This window comes from Aulonocara sp. 'chitande type north' Nkhata Bay, linkage group LG3 (assembly GCF_057382095.1).
Source record: "Aulonocara sp. 'chitande type north' Nkhata Bay isolate Kocher_YH1m ecotype deep benthic linkage group LG3, A_spYH_male_GT1.1, whole genome shotgun sequence".
NCBI lineage: Eukaryota > Metazoa > Chordata > Actinopteri > Cichliformes > Cichlidae > Aulonocara > Aulonocara sp. 'chitande type north' Nkhata Bay.
Window position 1 is genome coordinate 65,096,787 of NC_141346.1, and position 22,192 is coordinate 65,118,978.

General features: G+C 38.9%; 1 protein-coding gene across 1 annotated transcript; it reads left to right on the forward strand.

Annotated features, from left to right (window-relative positions):
* Positions 1 to 6,073: 6,073 nt before the first annotated feature.
* LOC147336598 (OX-2 membrane glycoprotein-like) lies at positions 6,074 to 12,452 on the forward strand. Its single transcript, XM_086287683.1, has 3 exons — positions 6,074 to 6,128; positions 8,897 to 9,235; positions 11,985 to 12,452. The coding sequence occupies exons 1-3, from the start codon at positions 6,074 to 6,076 to the stop codon at positions 12,296 to 12,298; spliced, it is 708 nt and encodes a 235-aa protein (XP_086143809.1). The 3' UTR covers positions 12,299 to 12,452.
* The last annotated feature ends 9,740 nt before the right edge of the window (positions 12,453 to 22,192 follow it).

Consider the following 22,192-nt stretch of genomic DNA (forward strand, 5'->3'; position numbering starts at 1 on the left):
TTCACCTCAAACTGCTGCTTGAGACACGAGAAATTAAAGAACAACTCTGTTCAAATGGAGAAACTTTGAAGGAACTCAATAATGTCATTTAAATGGTTTCAGGTAGGTGTATGAAGGTTCTGTATTAAATCATATATGATAGTTGACATGAAATTCTGAATTCATCTTCTTGGACACCCACACTGCTTAATTCTGTAGAAATGAAATTAGTCATTTCTAATCAATTTCATCATCAAATATCATAACATTGCATCAAAATGCATAAAAATGATCCTTGATAGCTGACCTTAAAGTCTCTGTGCATTCTTCCTCTGGGTTACCTTCTCTATATATTTGCAGTTTAACCACCAAAAGCTGCAAGGTTTCAGAGAAATAAAAGGAATGTTCTACTCAAATTTAATAAGATTAATTTAATAAACAATAGAAAAAAAACTTTGACAGTTGTCATAAAATTCTTAACAAACTCCTCTTCTGTCTGTAGCTCAGGTGTTAGAGCAGGTCACGAAGTAACTGGAAGGTTGGTTGTTTGATACGAGATACTAACCCCAAGATAGAAAACTCTTCTGCACAGGAAAAGTCCTTGAATGAGTCATTTGTATGAAGCACTTTGAATGCTCAGAGTAGAAAAGCACCTATCAGAACCAGCCTCACCCACTTGTGATGGGTGGGTGGCTGTGGCTCAGGTGGTAGAGCAGATCAGCTGCTGATTGGAAGGTTGGTGGCTCGAACCTTGGCTTCCCCAAGGTGTGAATGTGCGAGTTCTTGAGAGTCTTTTGTGTTTTAGTTTGGCTCTTTGTATATAAGGATGGTTAATAGTTTGCTTTAGGATTTACTATATCCCATGTACCCTGTTTTCATATTGTAGTTTGTCTTCTTGGTTTTGTAACACTAAATATCTGCTTTTGTGATCCCTTTCTGTACTTCAGTTATGTCCCTTTGTCTGTCTTGTCTCTCTGTTTGTCTGTCATTGTCTGATTTCCCCATCTGTCATGTTTCCCATTCACTTATATTTTCCTTTCTGTTTTCTACATGTCTGCGTATGTCTCTGTGTATCATTTCCTCTTTTTTTATCGTCTCATGTCTTGTGAACTTAGCTTTGAGTTTTACTTCCCCCATTTGGTTAATGATTTGTTCCCATCAGTGTTTCAGTCTCGTCTGCATTTATCTATCTCATGTTCCCCTGTCCAGTCTGTTCTCCTCTATGTAATTTAAGCCTTGTTCTCCATGTTTTCCTGTTTTATTGTTTTAACTGTTGCTTCCTGTGACTATTGTAGTTTTCTCCTGCATCATGTCTCCCACCTGTTGCGTCTCGTCTCATTATCCAGTGTGTATTTATTGTCCCCGTCTTCTTGTGTACTTTGTGCTTTCCTTGCTCTGTGTTCCCAAGGTTTTGGTGTGGGATTGATTAAGGAAATGACTGAGTTAATAGGAATGACCAAAATGAGAAAAATAAATCGATCTTCAATAAGAGAAAGGATTATTCTAAGAAGGAATATTTTTGATGGATCAGAATTATATAATGAAATATGAACAAAATCTTTTGTTAATCATTGTTTATTAACTGAACCTTGTTGAATTTGAGTAGAACTTTTTTTTAATTTGGCAGAAACACGGCAGCAGTTTGAAATGAAACTATCCAGGCTGTAGAGCAGACAAGCAAAGTCAAGAATCCACTGAGATTTTCATGACAATAACTAAGAAGGATTTCTTAAATGAATTGTTGATACGCTGTTATAATAATCCACTGAGCTTATTGAATTTGGGGAGAAATGTCCTTTAATGTGCAATCACACAGTGGGCTGAGATGAAACTGCACACAGTGTGGGTGTCCCAGAAGAGAAATCAGTTAAAAATTTAGTGTCAGCTAGTAAGCAAGAATTTAAAAAATATTTTTACAGATATCAAATTTGTTCTGTTATATAAAACTGTAATTTATACTAGTCAGGTGGATCATCAACGATCATCAATCAGTGCAGTCCCAGCAAAATTCAGACAGACACACAAACACACACATGCACAATTTTACTGTCTTAACACAGTATCATAAATCTAATTAGAATATGCTATAGTCCTTTAAATACCGATTTAAATATATTTCAAAAATATATTACAGCTTTTTTCAGTCTGTTGAACAAAAATCCCCAAAGAAGAAGAAGCACTACCATAAAACTTTGTGTAAAAGTGCAAGAAAGTTTAAGAGGCTTACAAACGACGGCTCACATAACTGCGGTGTTACAAGTCAACCTCGTTCATATCTGTCATCATGAACAATGCTATGGTTTGTGCTGGAGCGAAGCTGCACACAGCTGATATTATGAGAAAAAAATACATACTGATTCGATTACCTTCACACGCAGATTCACAAAGACGACCAGCTGCATCAGCGAAGTTTAGAAGACAGACAGTGAAACTTAAAAAAAGGAAACAGACAGATTTGTGGGAATGCTGGGGCTGGGGAACATTAGTAATTAGAAACACAAAATGTTTCTAAGCATTTGTAAATGTTTGTTGGAGGGTTTAGAGGAGCTGAATCATTTTGAGTGAAAGTTAAAGTCAAACACACTCTTAGTAGAGAGAGACTGTGTCTGCAGATCAAACAGGTCTCACTGTGATGTCCCTTTAGTCAGACTCTGTCTCTGCTACTTTAATGACTGAAAGTTGTCACGTTCTTATTTAGTTAATACTCTTTAAACCAGGTATACACTTTTAGTTTAATACATTATAGATTCTCCAATGAAGAAATACGGTATATATATGTAACCTGATGAAGCGGTATCTAAAATGTTTTTATGTTTGACATACCAAGACTGTTTTACACTGCAGGAGTTGCAGATGATAAAACAAAGACTGTAAAGCTAAGCAGTTTGTTTGCTGTTTATCACTGCCTGTCCATTAGTCTAATTAATATTACTTTTATCAAAAATAATTTCCCGTCTGTATTTGGTCTTCCTCCATAGTCGCCATAGTCACATCATTGTGTTTTGTTGATGTTTCCCCTCCTTGTGATTCATTCAGTGTTCCCATGTCGGTCCCTGTGTGTCGAGCCGTGTCTCTTAGTTTGTATCCTGTTTTATTTGGACAGTCTCGTGTCCTGTGTTCAGTGTGTTCAGTTTTGCTTTCTCCTGTCTCATCACATCTAATTTGTCCCTGCTGTGTCCTCATGGTTTCCACTTCCCTTATCATCCCTCTGTGTATATATTGTGTGACTTTCCTTTTGTTCATTGTCCCTACATTGTTTAGTTTCACTTTAGCCATGGCATCATTATGTTCATTTCAGTCAGCTGTTCCCCCGTGTGTTTCCACTTCCCCTGATCACCTCCTGTCTGTATTTAAGTCCTCTGTCTTTCTTTATTCAGTGTCAGGTCGTCTGCGTTGCCTCCCTTCAGGTCTTATCACAGTTGATTCAAAGTTATCACAATTTTGTCACAGTCAGTTAGTTTTCCTAGTTTGGTTTCAGTTTAGTTCATGATTTAGTTCACTGCTCATGATGCTTTCATTTTGTATTCACGTTTATAGCCTAAATAAACAGCTTGCCTTTTTTTTCAAAACTTAGTTCTGCCTCCTTCCCTGTCTGCACTTGGGTCCACTTCATCATAACACCGGTGTACCCCATCATGACAGTTATGTTTTCCATGTTCCCAGTGTTTAGTTTCCCCACTTTAGTCTTGGTTAGTTTTCCTTTAGTTTGCTCCTGCCTTTTGTTTTGTTTTGCTCACCAGCCTTGAATAGACGGTTTGCTTTTGGTTAAACTTTTGTTTCCACGCGTCTGCTTCTGGGTCCACACTTCAACCTCCACATAGTCCACAGCCCACACCGTGGCTGGGGTCAGGCCACAGACTTTTGGACTTTAACTGGCATTTTATGCAAGGTTTCATTTTTTTCCTGGAATTTACTTCCCATGTTTTGCTGGCTGTGTGTTATGACTCTGGAAATTATTCTAAAAAATATTAATTTGTGATTGTTTCATGACCCGATCATACAGACTCTTTACAGTCATTATGGGATGGTTTTACAGGTGGAGGACACTGATATTTTTCCTCCTCATACCAATGTCACTACTGGTATGAGAAGAGACCAGTAACCTGTACTTGTATCTGACAAAACAATCAGAAACAGATTTTATAAGGGTGGCCTGAGGGCCTGATGTCCTCTAGCATGCCCTGTACTCACTGACTGGAACCATGCATGATTGACATTTGCCATAGAATACCAGAACTATCAGGCCGCCACTGGCAGACTGTGTTTTTCACCCTGAACACATATGACAGATATGAAAGGGTCCAGAGAAGTTGTAACATCGTTTTGCGTGGCCAGTTTGATAGTGGGCCAGTAATGACCCAAGAACCATATCAGTGGAGGGAGGCACAGACATCTATGGGCTGCCAGCATCACCCTGACTGCAATTAGGCATCAGGATGAAGTTTCTGGACATCTGGACTGATTACCAAACTCTACGCTGGTGCAGTGGTTGCTCCTCCTGGTGCAGGACAATGACACCAAACACACCTCCAGGCTGTGTGAGGGCTGTTTGACCAAGAAGGAGCGTGATGGAGTGCTGACCAGATGGTCTGGCCTCCACAGTCACCTGACCAAAACCCAGTGGAGATGGCTTGGGATGAGATGGAGCGCAGAGTGAAGGCAAAGGACCAACAAGTGCTCAGCATCTCTGGGAACTCCTTCAAGACTGTTGGAAACCATTTCAGGTGATGACCTCATGAAGCTCATGGAGAGAATGCCAAGAGTGAGCAAAGCAGGAATCAAAGCAAACATTAAATTTTAGTAAGCTCTTTGGGATCCACTAAGGTTTTTGAAATTCCGTCATATTTTGTTTGAGATATCTTTTTTCTCTGCTGATCAAACTGGAGAGTCTCACTGTAATGTGCCGGCGAGTCACACTCAATTTTATTTTTAGTTTGGAAACTGAACAGACTTTCAGTAAAAATAATGATTCAGCAATGTACAATGTTGGGAACTAATACATTTATAACTATTTTCTAAAGGATCATTTAATGCCACTACAGGCAAGCTAAAGTCTAGGTATCATTTCATAATTCCCACAGCAAAAGTAAGGTGACAGGTGACCACAATGTGGCAACAAGACTGAATTAAGACTGGAAACCTGCACCATCATCTCATCCATCCTCTCAGTTTGGAAAGTAGACCTACACCATTGTCTCAAAGGTATACTCTTCTGTTGGATAATTTGTTAGTTTGTTAAAAACCGACAGAGGAAGCTGTACAAACACATCACATGTCAGTTGTCAGCAGAAGTGTAGAGAGGACAAAATGTAAGCGCTGAGAACTTCAGAATCTGAGATTTGTCCAGATTTATAGAGGAACAGATCAGATTTATTTTGTTTATATCATGTTCAGTCTTTCAAAATGAGAAAAGGCAGAATTTGTGTTGTTCAAACACACTGATTCCACAAAAAGACACAAATGTGAAATTGCCTAGCTAACAGTTACAGAGTGTTACGAGTTCAAAATTGGGGATGGAGACAAGAGAAAAAACCACAATAACAACACTGGTCCGGCCGGGTTGAGTCAAACGATGATTTTAATGATCACACGCGTGGGAGATGGACACTGTATGCAGACAACCTCAGATCTCAAAATGGTGGAGCATTGATCAAACTCTTATAGCCTCTGGTGCCCCCACCTAATCATAAAAGCCTAAACATTCACATGCTTTTCTCTCACACAGCGCCTAAGCTACGACCTTGGCTCCCTGTTTATCTGCTCCTGCTGAGATGGGGCAGAAAACTCCAGCATGTTCTGTTCTCTTCTAATCAGACAAATAAGGCGATGACTTTCTGCAAACAGTATTTCTTATAACATCATAAAACAATATCATTCATCCACAATAAATCAGCAGTCTAATGTAATGCAAATCAGTTTAACTAATGCAATAGTTTTCAGCTTCTTCTAATTCAGGAGAATAATGCAAACTAAAACTACCTAATAATTCACAATCTTTAATTAGGGGTCTAACATGGCATAAAATAATATTATAATCTAACACTATGCATTGTATAATAGCCAGTGAGGGGACAGACATGGCAAATGGTGCAACATGTCAGACTGTGGGATTATACATTTGTTAGTTTTTCTAATGGCCTCTTCAAAAGGTAAGTTTTATTCCATATTGTCATTTTTGGTTTTTTAAGTTATTTATTGTGACAGGAAAACAAAACAAAACAAGAAGCTCCTAAAAAGGTCATAAATGTGAGAACTTTTCCAAAGAAATCTCAGTCAGTTATGCCTGAGATAGAAAGATGATTATAACAGAGTAAAGATAGCATTAAAATGTTGGTGACAGAAGTAATGCTAAAATCTCAACAAGCCAAAGTTACATACATGTTAAAGGGAAAGATCAAACAGTACTGAAATGAAGAAGTGGGCATTACGGGGCTTCCCCAGTGAAATAACTGAACTTGGAGCACAAAATAATAAATACCATACCAGTAATGCGCGGAGGGAAGGCTTCTGAGAAAATGTATAAGTTCACAGGGAATTTCTACAATAGCGCGAGTTAGATGTGGGCAGATTGATGCAGTTATCAATAGTATTGATACCAATGCTGGTATTGTTACTGGAGATATACTACTGCAATAGGATTGGTACTTTGTTTCTGTCCTGTAAGTTCAGTATGTACCTCAGTGAATTCTGTTATGTAGTTGTTGTTGTTTTTTTAAATGAAACATAAAACACGGACTATGAAAGCCTCTTATTTTGTTTGTGCAGCTCTAACAACAGTGATACAAGCACAGCAGACTGTGCTGGCTGCAGTGGGAGAAGATGCTGAATTCAGCTGTCAGCTCTCGGAGACTAAATACATCCTTCAGGTCACATGACAGAAAATCTTACAAGATGTGGAGACAAATGTTGACACCTACAGCTTTACTGAATTTTCAAAATGCAGAAAAAAATGATTGAGTTTGCTGATTAAAACACTGATGAAACTCTACTGCACTGGGAAGTTTTTGTACTTTACTTGGTACAGTTGATCATTCTAACATGCCTTGGAATGTCCCACAAGGAAGGGAGATTCTTCCTTCGGGGACATTTGAGTTTTCAATAATTTGGCTATTGTACGACGTTGTTTCAATACGTGGTACAATAGCCAGTGGGGACACAGAGACGTGCACCATGTCAGACTGTGGGATTCTGTGTTTGTTTTTTCTTTTTATGGCCTTTTCAAAAGGTAAGTTTTATTCCGTATTGTTGTTTTTGTTTTTTAAAGTTATTTATTGTGACAAGAGAAAAAAAAAGAAAACAAGAACCTTCACTCGTAATAATTAAAAATTGATCCTAAAATGTGAGAACTTTTCTCTGAAGTGACAAAGAGATTGTCTTTAGACAGAATTAGAGGGAGATACAATTACTGAAGAGTTTAGATTTTGTTTGAATGAGTGACAAAACGTTTCTCCCACTGAACACTCAGCCTAATAAAAAAGAATAAAATCAACTTTCTGTGTCATGAGTTGTTCATCATTCAGATTAATGAGACTGTTTTGAGAGCTGTGTGAAAACAGCTTTAGACTGTTTTGTTAAAGGTTGCCCCATGCCTATTCATATTACGATGAAAGCAATAGATAAACCACATGTTTGTGTGTTATGTATGTATGGTTGGTAAATTAACAAAAATTGGGTTGTATGTGGCCTACAATGTAAAAGACGTTTCACAACCCCAATGTAGTTAAAAACAAGAAGGCACTCATTTCCATTAGACAGAGACGGAGTTCAGGTCATAAGTAGTTTACTGACAATTATTTAACATTTGAAATTAAAAGATCCGTCAGTCCATTCACATATATACTGTTCAGAGAAGGAATGTAGTTTAGAGCAAAGTGTAGTAGTGTGAAGTGGCTAAACACACTCACCAATTGTTCTAAAATAAACAATTTATCAAAACATTAACAGTCTTTCACACATACATACGGTTTATACACTATTTTAAAAAGAAGGGGTTGAAGACCTGATTGATTACAAAAAGTCTATTAAAATGTTCTGGGTAACCACAGAAATCTTAGTCAGTTATGTCTGAGAGAGAATGTTTATGACAGAAGTAATGCCAAAATCTCAACAAACCAAAGTTACATACATGCTAAAGAGAAAGATCAAACTGTGCTGAAATTAGGAAGTGGGCAATATAGGGCTTCCCCAGTGAAATAACTGATCTGAAATAATTGAGGCACAAATTAATAAATAACATACTAGTAATCCACAGAAGGGGAGGCCTCTGGGAAAATGTAGAAAATCAATGGGAATTTCTACAGTAGCACGAGTTACCAGTCAATACCAGTCCTGGTATTGGTTATGTTGAAGTGATGGGTTTTATAATTCATTTTTGGTCCACTGAAGGGATTGTTTTGTAACCCCAATATTGATATTTTGTAAATAAAAAATATGACCTCAATTAAACCTTTAAATTCCCTGCACTTGTCATAGATATCTACATGATGTCCAACAAATATACATCAAGTCCAAGGTTCTAATGTTGAACGCCATATTGATGTCCAGCTTAAATCATGGTTGGACCTCCAAATTGTTGAAAAAGTTCAAATGCAGTACAGACCTCCAGAATTGGTCATGGACCAACAGAACCAATATAGACTCGATCTGTACATCTATCTGACTTTCTTTGTTTAGTTGGTAGCTAACTGAATTGTCTTACTTTTTTTTTATAGATGAAAGAAAATGTCCCTGAAACATACAGTATGAAACAATGAGTGTCAGGTTTATATTTATAGTCTACATCACATTTAAGTGGTACCCATATGTCAATTTGTTTGAGCCTAAAACACAGACTACTCCATGACCCGAATTATTGTTTAATCCTTCCCATCAATACCTCTCAGTTCCACATCTCTAACTCGTGTTATTCTCCATGCAGCTCTAACAGCAGTGGTCCAAACACAGCAGACTGTGCTGGCAGCAGTGGGAGAAGATGCTGAATTCAGCTGTCAGCTCTTGGACACTAAAGACGTCCTTCAGGTCACATGGCAGAAAATCTCACGTGATGTGGAGACAAATGTTGCCACCTACAGCAAGTACTATGGTCAGAGAGTGAATGATGGCTTTAACAATAAAGTCAAGTTTAAATACACTGGACTACAGAACTGCTCCATAGTCATCAGGAATGTGACGGAGCAGGATGAAGGATGCTATCACTGTGTGTTTAACACTTATCCTGAAGGCTCCTTCACTGGTAGAACCTGCTTCCAAGTCTATGGTAAGAACTTTTGCATTAATGTGTTTAAATGTGCTAGAAACTGATTTCCTTTCAAAAACATATTCCTTGCAATATCTCCTGATCCTTCACAGAGCTGCATGAACCTGCTGTTGATGTCAGAGAGTCAAACTCTGCTGAAGAGTGGGTTGTTTCCTGTTCAGCCACTGGTCGACCTGCTCCCACTGTAACACTCTCACAACAAGACCTCAACTTCTCACAGTACAACACTGTCAGTGTGTCCAACACCAACGCTACATTCACTGTCACCACTACAGCTGTGCTCTCAGGTTCACGTAAACACAGCACACAGGTGGGATGTGCAGCACGAGTGCTCTCTGCTCCTCACAGAGAGGTGATGGAGACGATTCCTGAGGTCCAAAAAACATCTGTTGGTGGTGAGAAACTCTTTCTGTATACCACAGACTAGACTAGAGACGGATGATACTTGGGTAAATTTGACTGGGATCTAATAACAATGACTTCAGTACTTCATGAGTGATGTATTATTGTTGGTCAGCGTCACGTTTTTCTGTTTTTTTACAGATTTTCCCTCAATCACTGTAATAGCTGCAGCAGTGCTGGTGTTAGGGTTTGTCTTTTTCTGTTGCTCCACTATGCTGCTTGAAGAAAAGTTACCTTTTCACTTTCTAGTATGTCGTTTTGTAATGTGTCTTATCTTATTAACATGATAGTGATTTATTGATTCTAACCCTAAATCTATCTAGTAATGTCTGCACATATTTTCAGTACTGATTTTAAAGTGTTTTAATCCTTCTGTCACTCAGGGAACCCAATAAGGATTCAAATACTTCAAAAGTCAACCAATGACATTGATGTGTAAGACTATTTAATAATTATTTATTTTTTATATTTCATTTATTCATTCATTCTTTGCACTGTGATTTAACCCATCTTTGTGTAAAGCAGGGGTGTCAAACTCCAGGCCTTGAGAGCCAGCGTCCTGAAGCTTTGAAATGTATCTCTGCTGCAACACACCTGAATAAAATTATTAGGTCATTAGCATGACTCTACCCTACTCAAGTAAATTTAAATAAATGTAAGTACATACCACCAGGTAGCTCCACTCGTACCCAGTGTAACGGGAAGTGAGAGGGTTAGGTTTTGGCGCTTTGAATGTTCAGTTGTGTGATGCAGCGATTAACGTTTGAGTAAAATATTGGGCTCCCTCGTGTCTTCCCTACATTCCTCCACAATGTCCGTTTTTGCAAAAATGTACTTCTACAAGTACTTTTATTGCACGATGTTCATTCACTCATGAGCTGCTGCAACATGAATCAAATGGCTGAACTGCCACCTTGGCGTGCAGTCAAGTTCTACAGTCTGCTAATGATCTAATAATAAGTATTAATATTCCTCACTCACCTTACTAAATGTTTGTGAACACAGCCAGAAACATTTGCATCACAAACACAGACTAGTGTTTATTAGCAGAAGCTTTTGGGTGGTTGCTCTCAAACCTGTGTACAAGTTTAAGCATTAATGGTCCCTTCACTGATTTCCAGGTATCCAATGTCAGGGCTAACAGATGGATTCAGACGCAGGCAGCGTTCTGGCAAGCAAAGGGTTGACAATTTATTAACACAGAAGGGAAACCACAGTGATGCGTATATACAGTGAATGGGGCAGGGCTTCAGGGCTCCAGGGGAAGGAATCCACACTCGCTCTCCACTCGGCCCAAACTCCGCCACTCCTCTTCTTACGCACACTCGCTTCTCCACAGCCACTCTCGCTCCAATTTCCACTTATGTTGACACACACAGGGATCACAGGTCAGGGTCCGCCACCAGTTCCGGGGAGATCTAAACACAAAGAGTCCAATTAGATCAATACGCCACACAACACTGAGAGAGTTTGTCTTAGGAGAGCTGAGAGCACGAACATGGGAGGTTCAACATTCCAGTGCCGAATACTCCGTGCCGCAGCGTTAAATAGGCAAGGGGGACGCCACCTGATCAGCAACAGGTGTAGAAATCACCGCAGATAAGTGGGCCAAGGGTGAGAGCCCACAATGAGCTCCACCCAGGGAAGCAGGAGAGAAAACAAAACAAAGCTGTGGCCAACATGAGCGAGCCGGAGAGGCACAGGGACCATGACAGCCAATACCAAGTGCACAAGTTCACCCCAGATGGTTCCTCTTCTCTGTAACTTGGAGGATGTGGAGTAGGCTGTATTTTAATCAAAGACATATCAATCAATCAATCAATCAATCAATAACCATGTCTAAAAACAACACAGGTTGACCAAAGTGCTGTACACAGTAAAAGAAAAAGTAAAAAGTAGAAACAAATACACACAATGAACAAAACAAAAAATAATCCCAAATTTCGTTTTTTTTTCTGAAGGGGTCAAACACTTTTATGCAAGAATGACAGCGAGGTGAAAAACCTTCACCCGCAAGAAAACTCGAGCTGTGACTCATAGTACGAACACACACCTCACAGTAACACACTTTAATTGTTTAATGTGAACTTTTTGCCAAGCTAGCTAATCCTGACCAACACACCAGACACAGAAGATAAAGGAACGATGTTTTACTGTTAGATACACAAAGGTTAAAACATTTTGGCAGAGGGCTAAAAGGGGCTAAAATGACCCAAAAAGAAATTCCATTTGACCAAAAACACTTAATTTTTAAAAAATTAAGTATATAGTTATGAATAATGAACAAATAATTAACAATTATCTTTAACAATATACTCCTTATTTTATATCTCCTGATCCTTCACAGAGCTGCATGAACCTGTTGTTGATGTCAGAGAGTCAAACTCTGCTGAAGAGTGGGTTGTTTCCTGTTCAGCCACTGGTCGACCTGCTCCCACTGTAACACTCAGTGTCTCACAACAAGACCTCAGCTTCTCACAGTACAACACTGTCAGTGTGTCCAACACCAACGCTACATTCACTGTCACCACTACAGCTGTGCTCTCAGGTTCACGTAAACACAGCACACAGGTGGGATGTGCAGCACGAGTGCTCTCTGCTCCTCACAGAGAGGTGATGGAGACGATTCCTGAGGTCCAGCAGACGTCAGATTATCAGTGATGGTGAGAAACTGAGATGCAATAACAATGCATTGTGGTAGTATGCATTTTCTCTTTGATCAATAATTGATGTATTCATTTTGATCAGTGTCACATTTTTCCTGCTTTTTCAAGTTTCCTCCTGGATCATTGTATTAGCTGCAGTATTGGTGATGATGGTCTTTGTCAGTGTTGCTGCTCTGCAGTAGGCTACTCTTTAAAGAAAAAGACGAGATAACTTTCATTTTTGATTTCTTGTCATTTTTTTCTACACCAAAATCTATCCAATAATATCTGCATAACATTTTCTACTTGTGATTTAGTTATTAATTCTTTGCTTCATGATTCAATCGGTCTCTGTCTAGTATTACATTTTATGTTTCCCATTTAATCCCACTGGCTTTAAAGTGTTTCACCAGATTTTTACGAAGTATTTCCAGTCTTTTGTTGTCTCTGTCCCAAATGTTCTGAAATGTGTTGCATGTATTAAAAGAAGTTGGACTTTACCAAAAAATGTACTATGTACTTATAAACTTACATTTATGAAAGCTGAACAAACATTGATGTACTTGACTTTTGTAACAGTGAAAAGGCGATCTGTTTTTATTGATAAATATATATGTTTGCATTACTGTTATTTAGATTGCCATGTTAGAACGTAGCAAACAACATTGTTTGTTCCTCTATGGTTTCTTTATTTTTACAAATCTAAATGTTTTTGGTCAAAAGATTAATAATTTCATATTGAGGTCAGATGGTCAGCAGTTTTGATGTTTTTGCAGAGATTTTATTTTTTGCAAAATAGCACAAGTAAACATTAAAAGTAGTTCCTAAATCAAGGCATTTATTATTAAGGCGGCCATTATTATGGCCCTGTGTGGAAAAAGTGATTGCCCCCTAAACCTAATAACTGGTTGGGCCACCCTGAGTAGAAACATCTGCAATAAAGCGTTTGGGATAACTGGCAATGAGTCCTTTACGAGGTGGTGGAAGAATTTCTGCCCACTCATCTTTGCAAAATTGTTGTAATTCAGCCACACTGGAGGGTTTTTGAGTATGAACCACCTTTCCAAGGTCACAGCACCTCAATCAGATTCACGTATGAACTTTGGCTAAGCCATTCCAAAGTCTTTATTTTGTTTTACTTAAGCTGCTTAGAGGTGGACTTGTTGGTGTGCTTTGGATCAAGTGCACTTCAGCTTGTGGTCGTGAACAGATGGCCAGACATTCTCCTTCAGGATCCCAGAAACTGGATTCTGTTCATCTTGACGTTGCATCTCCAGACTGAGAGATCTCAATTACTTTGTTTCTTATTTGCTTCTGAATTTCCTTGGATTGCGCCATGATGTGTAGTTTTTGAGGATCTTTTGGTCTACTCTACTTTGTCAGACAGGTCCTGTTTAAGTGATTGATTCAGCACAGGTTTGGCAGTAATCGGGCCTGGCTATGACTATGGAAAAATTGTATATTTTCTATTGATAAATGCAAATATTTTATGTCTGTTATGTGCATTGCCGTGTGGAGAATATAAGGAAAAAATTGTGTGGTTTACATTGTTTCTTCCTCTTAGATTTCTTGATTTTTTTTTAAAATTGCAATAACTTTATGTTAATTTCAGTGCACTTTCACATTTCTTTAAATTCAAACTACAGTCCTGTGAATAACTAGAAACACTTCTAGCAGCACAAATGTGAGCTAATTGTTTTCTGCTTGACTTTATCAGTCTGTCATATTGTTGTGGAGGAATGTTGGCCCACTCTTCATTACAACGTTGCTTCAGTTCTTTGAGCTTTGTGGGCATTTATTTAAGCACAGCTCTCTGAATGTCCCAGGTTGAGGTCTGGACTTTGCTTTTCAGCTATTCTGCTGTAGATTTGCTGCTGTGTTTGGGATCATTGTTCGACTGCAAGACCTAAACTTTACCTATTAAACAGTTAACTCTGTATTTTACACTTTATGTGAATATTGTTGCCTGGAGTTCCCTACCGCTGCCTTAGTGTGAAAGGAATGAAGCTGTAGCGCCTCCCAGTGGTTGAAAAGAGGTACACAAGAGGTTTTTGCAACCTGCTGTTTAATGAAGGTAATCAGCTGGGACAAAGGTACATTATGAGAATAATATCTCTGACAAACCTTTACCTCAATTAAAAGATGCATTTTGATTTACATGGATGCATTTCATCTTCTCTGCAAAGGCTACACAACCTTCTTTGCCATTTGAGTGTGTCCAGTCCAGCTGAAACCAGCTCATTACTGATGGCATGAAAACGATCTGTGAGGTAACATTTTTACTGTCATTCATTCCTGTTGAAAACTTGTCACGTGTTTGCTTAGGTTCTTCTCAATAATTCTCCCGTATCCTGTGTAAAAACTACCCGAGCTTATACAGACTGCCGGGAGGGGCGAGACGGGAATTTTCATTGCATATATATATATATTAAAATACAGATAGCAGCAGCCACGAAAACATAGGCAAGAGAGAGCATAGCAGTGTCGTAGATGTAGCCAAATAAGACAGATAAATTAAGATGGAAAATCCCCAAAACAAAACCCAATCTTTAGTGTGGGAGCATTTCCATGTCATTCCCAAAGGTGTAATTATTTTCACCGAGTGCAAACTGAACACAAACTTTTCATAACTGAGTTTGTTTCTTCAGTTGTATTTTGGTAATGCTGTTGTACAGCAGGGAAGCAAACACAAGTGCTAACGCTAACAACATCCAATCAGGATTTATTGGTTAGATCAAAGCTAACATCTGCATTACATGTGAGCACTACACATATTATTTAACATATATAACGTATAAGATTTTTACATCTTTCTCTTTCCCTCGAGAAGAACTGCTAAAACTGTAGAAATAACATTACAGAAAAGCAGGACATGCTCAAGCAAAACATTATAGAAAGTCTGTCACGGTTCTGGGTCAGTTTGACCCAGTATTTTGAGTTGTCATGTTTTTGCAGGTTTAGTTTAGTTCCATGTGTCATTTTCTGTCTCTCTCTCTATGTCGAGTCTGCGTCTTAGTGTGATGGTTTCTTGTTCCTGTTTTATTGTGAAGGTCTGCGTCTCATGTGAGTGTGTTCAGTTTGACCTCTGTCTCGTCTTGTTGATTATTCCCAGCTGTGTCCACCACCTGTGTGTAATTCCCCTGTGTTTCTCTGTGTATTTAAGTTGTGTCCTCTGTCATTGTAGTTGCTGGTCCGTCTGTGTATCCACCATGTCTCACCCGTGTGTTCTCCCTGCTGTCCATCTCCTCTGCTCGTTCTTGTCCAGGTTTGTGCTCTGTAGTTTAGTTGTTTCCAGTCTAGTTTAGTTCGTGCTCCATTTGCTGTTTGTCCATATTTATTTTTGTGTTCAATAAACCACCTTCACTTCTCCACTACTGCCTGCGATTGGATCCTCATTTATTATTTTCACACGGCTCTCCTCACCCGCCGTGACAGTACGGACCAGCCAGACATGGATCCAGCGGCAGTCACCCCACCTAGGGAGCCTCAGGAGGCCGTTATCGACTCTGCTTCTAAATTGATTTACCAGCTGTTAGAGCATGAGGGAGAAGCATCTCTTTACACTGTGGAAGCCAACCTACAACACCTTATTTCCAGTTACCCCTGGTTAAAGGTCAATGCTCTGTTGTAATATAAAGACAAAATGATTGACAGCAGCCCAGCAATATCAGTAAAACGCAAATTAGCCACATGGTGCAATGTAAGGAGCTCTGTGATTGGTTAGGAAAGGACAGACTGGCCACCTCGATTTTTCTTCACTGCACATTGATCCATAGCTTTGCTCTGTAAAGGCTAACAAAGTGCTTTTGCTTTACAAAGACATTCAGCGTCAGTATTCACTCTTTTAAAATGCCACTGAACACTGGAGTGAAATGGAGCCCTGATCCTCAGAGTTTTATTGTTGCTAACATTTCTTATAGATAGCACAGATAGTGCCCCACTGCAGTAATCACTCATGTCTAGATATTCCTGTTAAAAGGGAGTTTTTCCTCCCCACTGTAACATGGCAAACATAGCAAACGGATAATCCAGCTGAAGCTTCAGACAGCCGTCAGACAGTGAAACACTGCCATCTGCTGGACTCGAATAACAAAGACGCTGCTTTGACGGGTGAGGGAGTTTCAACAAGTCTGCAACGACTCAAGCATCAAACTACAGAACTATTCTAGCGGACATGGTGCTCTAATGACTGCTTCATTAACGCAGGTCAGAAAGGATCATAGAAACTCAATAAATTATGAAATACAAAACTTACTGGTTCACTGCACACACAAAACGTCTCTTATTAGCACAACACTGCTCAGGGCTCAGAGTATATTCCTTATAACCTATTAAACCTTAGCATGTTATTTTGAAGTGTTACAGGTGAAACAGCCAACCAGTGAAGTTAACTGTAATTTCAACATTGAGCTACAAAAATGCTTTTTTTTTTAAATTTCTTTTTACAGTTTTGCAATTTTACACAAGTTTTATCATCAGTGTCACAATGACTGCTGCTAAAATTGAGTATGAGCTTGTTGTTGGTCTGATTAAAAGGTTAAATGTAAAAGCATAATTTAAACATGTGATGTGAGGTCATTAATTACAGTGCAGGTGTCCTGCTTTAGGATCATAAATTAATACTTCCAAAACAGTAAAGTTGTAGAGAATCTATGTTCATTATCGTTGCTAATCATGGAAAGACAAAGACGTCAGACTCTGCTGAAAAATTTTACACCCTCCTACTCTCTGCACACAGCGGTCTGAGGGACCTTCCAGGATCGGGGATTTTATTTATTTTGTTCTTTTTTTGGTCTTACTGGTTAGTAGGTGGTGATTTTGTACCTGGTGATCTCACATTTGGAACATAAATTGCTTTGGAGCAGATTAGGTTCAAAGGATAACTTGGCTCTTGAAGTTAGCCGGATAAGACAGCGTTCTGCTTCACAGTTGAGGCCTCAGAGAGTTGTTGCTAACCAAAGTCTATCTTGTACGGCCATGCAGCATCTTATGACATTTTGTAACCTGAGCAGTGAAATGATTGCTGTTTTAGTGCACATACACAGTGTGATGATCAGTATCAGGACAATAAAGTTATGGTGCAAAAAGCTGCATCTGGTCAGAAGGAAAAGCACGCACACTTGGAAGACTTGACCATTTGCACAAAATGAATGGCTGACACTGGACAGATGAGAGAATGTGGACGGTCACACCCTCGTGCATTAAAGAGGGCTTTCAGTTCATTGAAAACACAAAACCAAACACACAAAAGACACAATGAGACAGCTGATCAGTTTGCTTCACTAAATCATCGACACAAGCCGTGTTGTAGAGGGTACTGCAGCCGTGGCAGGTTATCATCTTAATGTGGCCCTGACACTCCATCGTACGCCACAAAGCTGTGAATAAAAGCAAAGAGGCATCATCACTAACATAATAACTGTAGAAGTTATCCCGCTGCATTACATTTATCAGGATATCGTAATAAATGTTCATCATATGTTGCTTTGACCCATCATTGTTGTCATTAATATCGCTACGTGACACTGGACACTTCCTGTCATTCATATGTCATGACTTTGTGATCAGTGTAGCAGCTTGAAAATAACTGCTTGGTTAACAGCAGGTGTACAGGCAGGTGCTCTGATCAAATAACATGTTTGGCTAAAGAAACAGAAAATAAAAATATGTAAATAGGAACACCCACATCTCTACTTCTTCTTCTATTTTCCATTTCACACTTACAAAAAAGTTCTCCTGCGTAGGTGTTGAGACAAATATATGTCAATTTAATCCTTCAGACAGGCCCCAGAGCAGGTCTGAACAATTAGTCCACTTAAAATCAAAACTGCAATTTGAAACCATGCAATTAGCAATTTTGCAAAGAAAACTTGGCTAGGCTAAGCTAAGCTAACTGTTAGACAAAGTAGAGGAGTTGGAAGAGTAAAGGATTCTGGTTAACTCCAGTTCAACTTAACATTAAATTAAACTGACAAATATCATGTTTATATTCATATCTTAGTCTTTTGATGAGCTCTATCTTATAAATCTATTAGACTCAGACGAGGTCGGCACAGGGACAGGCCTCGGGGGTCCAGGCCCACCCGGTGAAGTCCTTCTTCCCCAACATCTTCTGATGTACTTCATTTATACATTTTGGTAATGAAGTACTTAAACTACCACCTCACTGATTAGTTATTGCAGTGTGAGCTCAGTTCAATTAATCAGGTCACAGTAGTTTAGCACTTCTACAGCAATCATGCAACCAGCATGACTGAGGAGGACACTGGGTGGACGGGCTTTGCAGGTCAGACTTTGAAACTATCTTTTATTGTCATTACGCCAAAAGCAGTGAAATGATATGCTGTCCCATTCAGTGCAAATAAAGAATCTGTGTTTACTGACAGGACAAAGCACTGAACATGATTTCATCTGTTAACCTGGACAAATTCCAAAACAATTCCTTATTATTTCTTTTTCTTAAGTAAAACCAGTAAAAGCTTCTACTAGGGCTGGGCCATATTATACCGTTCACGGTAATACCGGTATAATGTTAGGCAACGATAGGAAAATGAAATATCGCGATAGAATGGGAGTAAAACGCGCATGCGCAGTGCCTTTGTTTTCATACGCACATGGCCGATTGTTGAGTGAAACAAATGAACCAGAATTGGTTTGTAAAAATGGTGCAACTTCAGTGATGTGGAACTGGTTTGGTGTTTGTCCGTCAGATACACAACAAAGCACATTTTTTTGCAGAACATGCAAGCGGCCGTCGTTATTGTCGTATTTGTCGGACTAAGATGCTCTTAAATCTGGGAGTAATCTGGGTCCTAAACTCACTGAGCGTTAAAAACTGTCTAAATTCTTTCATCTTTAATAAAACGATCAGCATTGCTGCTTTACCAGGTGTAACTATAAAGTTTAACTTCCAGGCATCCATGAAAACAAAAGTTATTACATTTAACGGAGTTAGAAGTTAGCAGGAAGCTAGCGGAAGTTAGCTCGCTAGTTTCGCTAGTTACCCAAGCATGATATAGCATGTTCTGACGGAGAGATTTCTGAAAAAAATCAAACGTACAGCTCTGCTATCACTTCCAACATAAATGAAGACAGGAAACTAAACAGCAGTGACGTTTGTAGGGTTACTGAAGTTGGGCTAGCTGGTATATAATGATGTGCTACGTGATCGCTAGCGACACAGCTATGTTAGCATAACATAAACAGTGAAGCTGGAGGACGAACACTAACACTTTTCCACTTATAAAAGTTAACGTAAAGGTTCTTCATGGTTAGAGACAAATGCAATCGCATGGCAGGATGCTGTAAATGGACCAAACTTCAGTCAGGAGAACAACTGAGATAATCCATCCACAATACGAGGTTAGTTAATAATATACTGCAACAACATGGGAATAGAGCAGCTGCCAGAGAATTCAACATTAATGAATCAATGGTACAGAAGTGGAGGAAGCTTGAATAAAGTTTGATTTATCTGACTGCTTTGTTTCGCTTAATGTGCCTTATAATCCCGTGCACCTTATGGTCCGAAAAATGCGTACTGCACACTGCAGTTTAATGTTGCAAAGCACCTCTTTTTAACTTCAGTGGATATTATACATGGTTATGCTCAGGATATGTCAGCCCATTTCTACTGGAAATGCCTTTTGGTTAAACTTTCAGCAAGGAATTTGCATTTGCACTGTTACATTTTTATAAAACTTTAATGTACATAAAAACCAGCTTCTTGTTTAAGTGAAAATAAATGGAAGGTTGTCTTTTTGCACTAGTAATGTTGTGGAGTTGTATTTTGTCTCGCATCAATTATATCGTCGGTTATATCGTTATCGCAAATTTTCAAATATATATCGTGATAACTATTTTTGGCCATATCGCCCTGCTCTAGCTTCTACTTCAAAAATATGGACTTAACACTGAGATCCTGATAGTTTAGACCAGTTGAATTTAGATGATCTTTTTTAGTTCATTCAGTTTGCTGGTTCTAACGACGACGGTCTTCATCAGTTTTAATGTCACTGTGACTCATATCTCTGCATGGCTGTTTTGTTCTGAGTGCACTGTGACAATTAAGTTAAGATCCGGTGATCAGCACAGCAGCCTGGGAGTGACTGCTTGGTTAACGACAAGGTTTACAAGACCTGATCAAATGTCACACTGGAAATATTTTGCAAGTGAAACAGCAAAAGCAAATGAAAAAATGTAAATGTGTTAACTGGACCACCTACATTGTTTCGAGAGCAGGGGTGAACTAAAGAGTGCGACCCATCACTTCAGTTTCAGCATATAATTTCTATTTAACACTCAAAAAAATCTGTTGTACAAGTATTAAAAATATATTCACAAATGAAATTGACATGCCTGAGATGAAAACATTACTCATACAAGTTGTCAGGTAAAGTCTATAGCACTGTTACATCTAAATATGGACACTGAGCTGGGACGATGTCACAGATCTGAGCCTCTGCACCTTCACTATACGTTTGTGTATGTCAGGCCTGTCCTGTATCTCTCCACCACCTGATCCAACACACCACCAAATCCTGATCAGCTGATCATCTCTGCTCCTCTAATCACCTGAATATCCAAGTATCCGAAAGTGTCCATCGATCTGACAATACAATTGTAAAATCGATCATTGACCTGTGCCCTAATGTGTTCTGTGCACTTGTGAACACACTTCCTTATGGAGTACGTTTATTAAGGACACTCTTTCATTAGCACACAGGTTCAATAACACAACAAATAACCTCCAATAAACCTTTTAATAAACTGTCATTGGAGGCTGATGTGTTCTCTCTTGGCTTGTTTTCTTGTTGTGTGCCACACAGAAAATAAATGCATGGTGTCTTAACTCACTGATACTGGGATATCAATGAGCACAGAGTCCAGCCAACGATGGCACAAAGTCAAACCTCCTTCAAGGAAACTGGAGAGTCCAACACTGGCATTGAGGCTACCCCAACAATATCAATATGGTGTAACTTCCTGCTCTAACTCAGGCTCCTTCCCCACAAGAAAGATGATATTTTATGTACTCGAAGTCAGACCTGGAATCTGCGGGTCAGACTTCCTGGGCCCCCGACCCCTGACCTCTGAGATTTTCATGTCTTGTATTTTATAATATTTATCTTTTGTTCTCCTGCCAAAATTGTAAACACTGTCATCATGCCATATTGCACTGTTGTTCGATCAGCTTCATTAAATATACTTTTATATATACACTTTTATCCTTTCTTTTGTTATACATCCATTTAAATCCTCATATGAAATTATTACAACCAACTGGTAGTAAAACAAAAATAAAAAGATTGTTCAACATTTTAACTGCAAATGGTCAAAACACTCACTTTATTTGCCAAAAATTATACTTAAAAAGGGGAAAAAAGAAGTGTTAATAGTTTATTTGAAAGGTCAAAATATACCAACACATCTTTTTATTTTAAATCTATTTGTTTGTGCATTCATTTTTTTTCTAAAGCCAGATGTGGAAAAACAGGCTGCATCTACATGCAGGTTCTTGTGGTCAGTGGTCATCATATTTGCATTATCTTTCTGAGTCACAAGCAGGGAAGTGTTAAAGTTTCCTAGAAGTGGTGGGCCAGTGATGTAGGTGTGGATGCAAAGGATTATTTGAGGTGGTGCTGATCAGAAGTATAAAAATCAAAGTGTCCAGATCCAAACACACTTTGTTCCTCTGTGACAGAAGTGAACTAGAACTCACAGCAGCATCTGAACTGCAGAAGAGATCTCTGCTCATCTCCGTCTGCATTCCTCTTTTGGTAAGAACTTATTATGTATCATTTAAAATGATTTTCCTTTTAAAGCTGGGCAGCAGGCTCACGTTGAACATCTCCATAAACTGTCATAATTCTGCTGCTACACTAAACACTGCATTCGGTGAGCACACTAA

What these genes read in the sequence shown, in the direction of transcription:
- LOC147336598 (XM_086287683.1), top strand. Translation starts at nt 6,074, where the DNA reads ATGTCAGACTGTGGGATTATACATTTGTTAGTTTTTCTAATGGCCTCT. An exon ending in TCTAATGGCCTCTTCAAAAG is followed by an intron (nt 6,129 to 8,896) that starts GTAAGTTTTATT and finishes TTCTCCATGCAG; the next exon opens with CTCTAACAGCAGTGGTCCAA. An exon ending in AACCTGCTTCCAAGTCTATG is followed by an intron (nt 9,236 to 11,984) that starts GTAAGAACTTTT and finishes GATCCTTCACAG; the next exon opens with AGCTGCATGAACCTGTTGTT.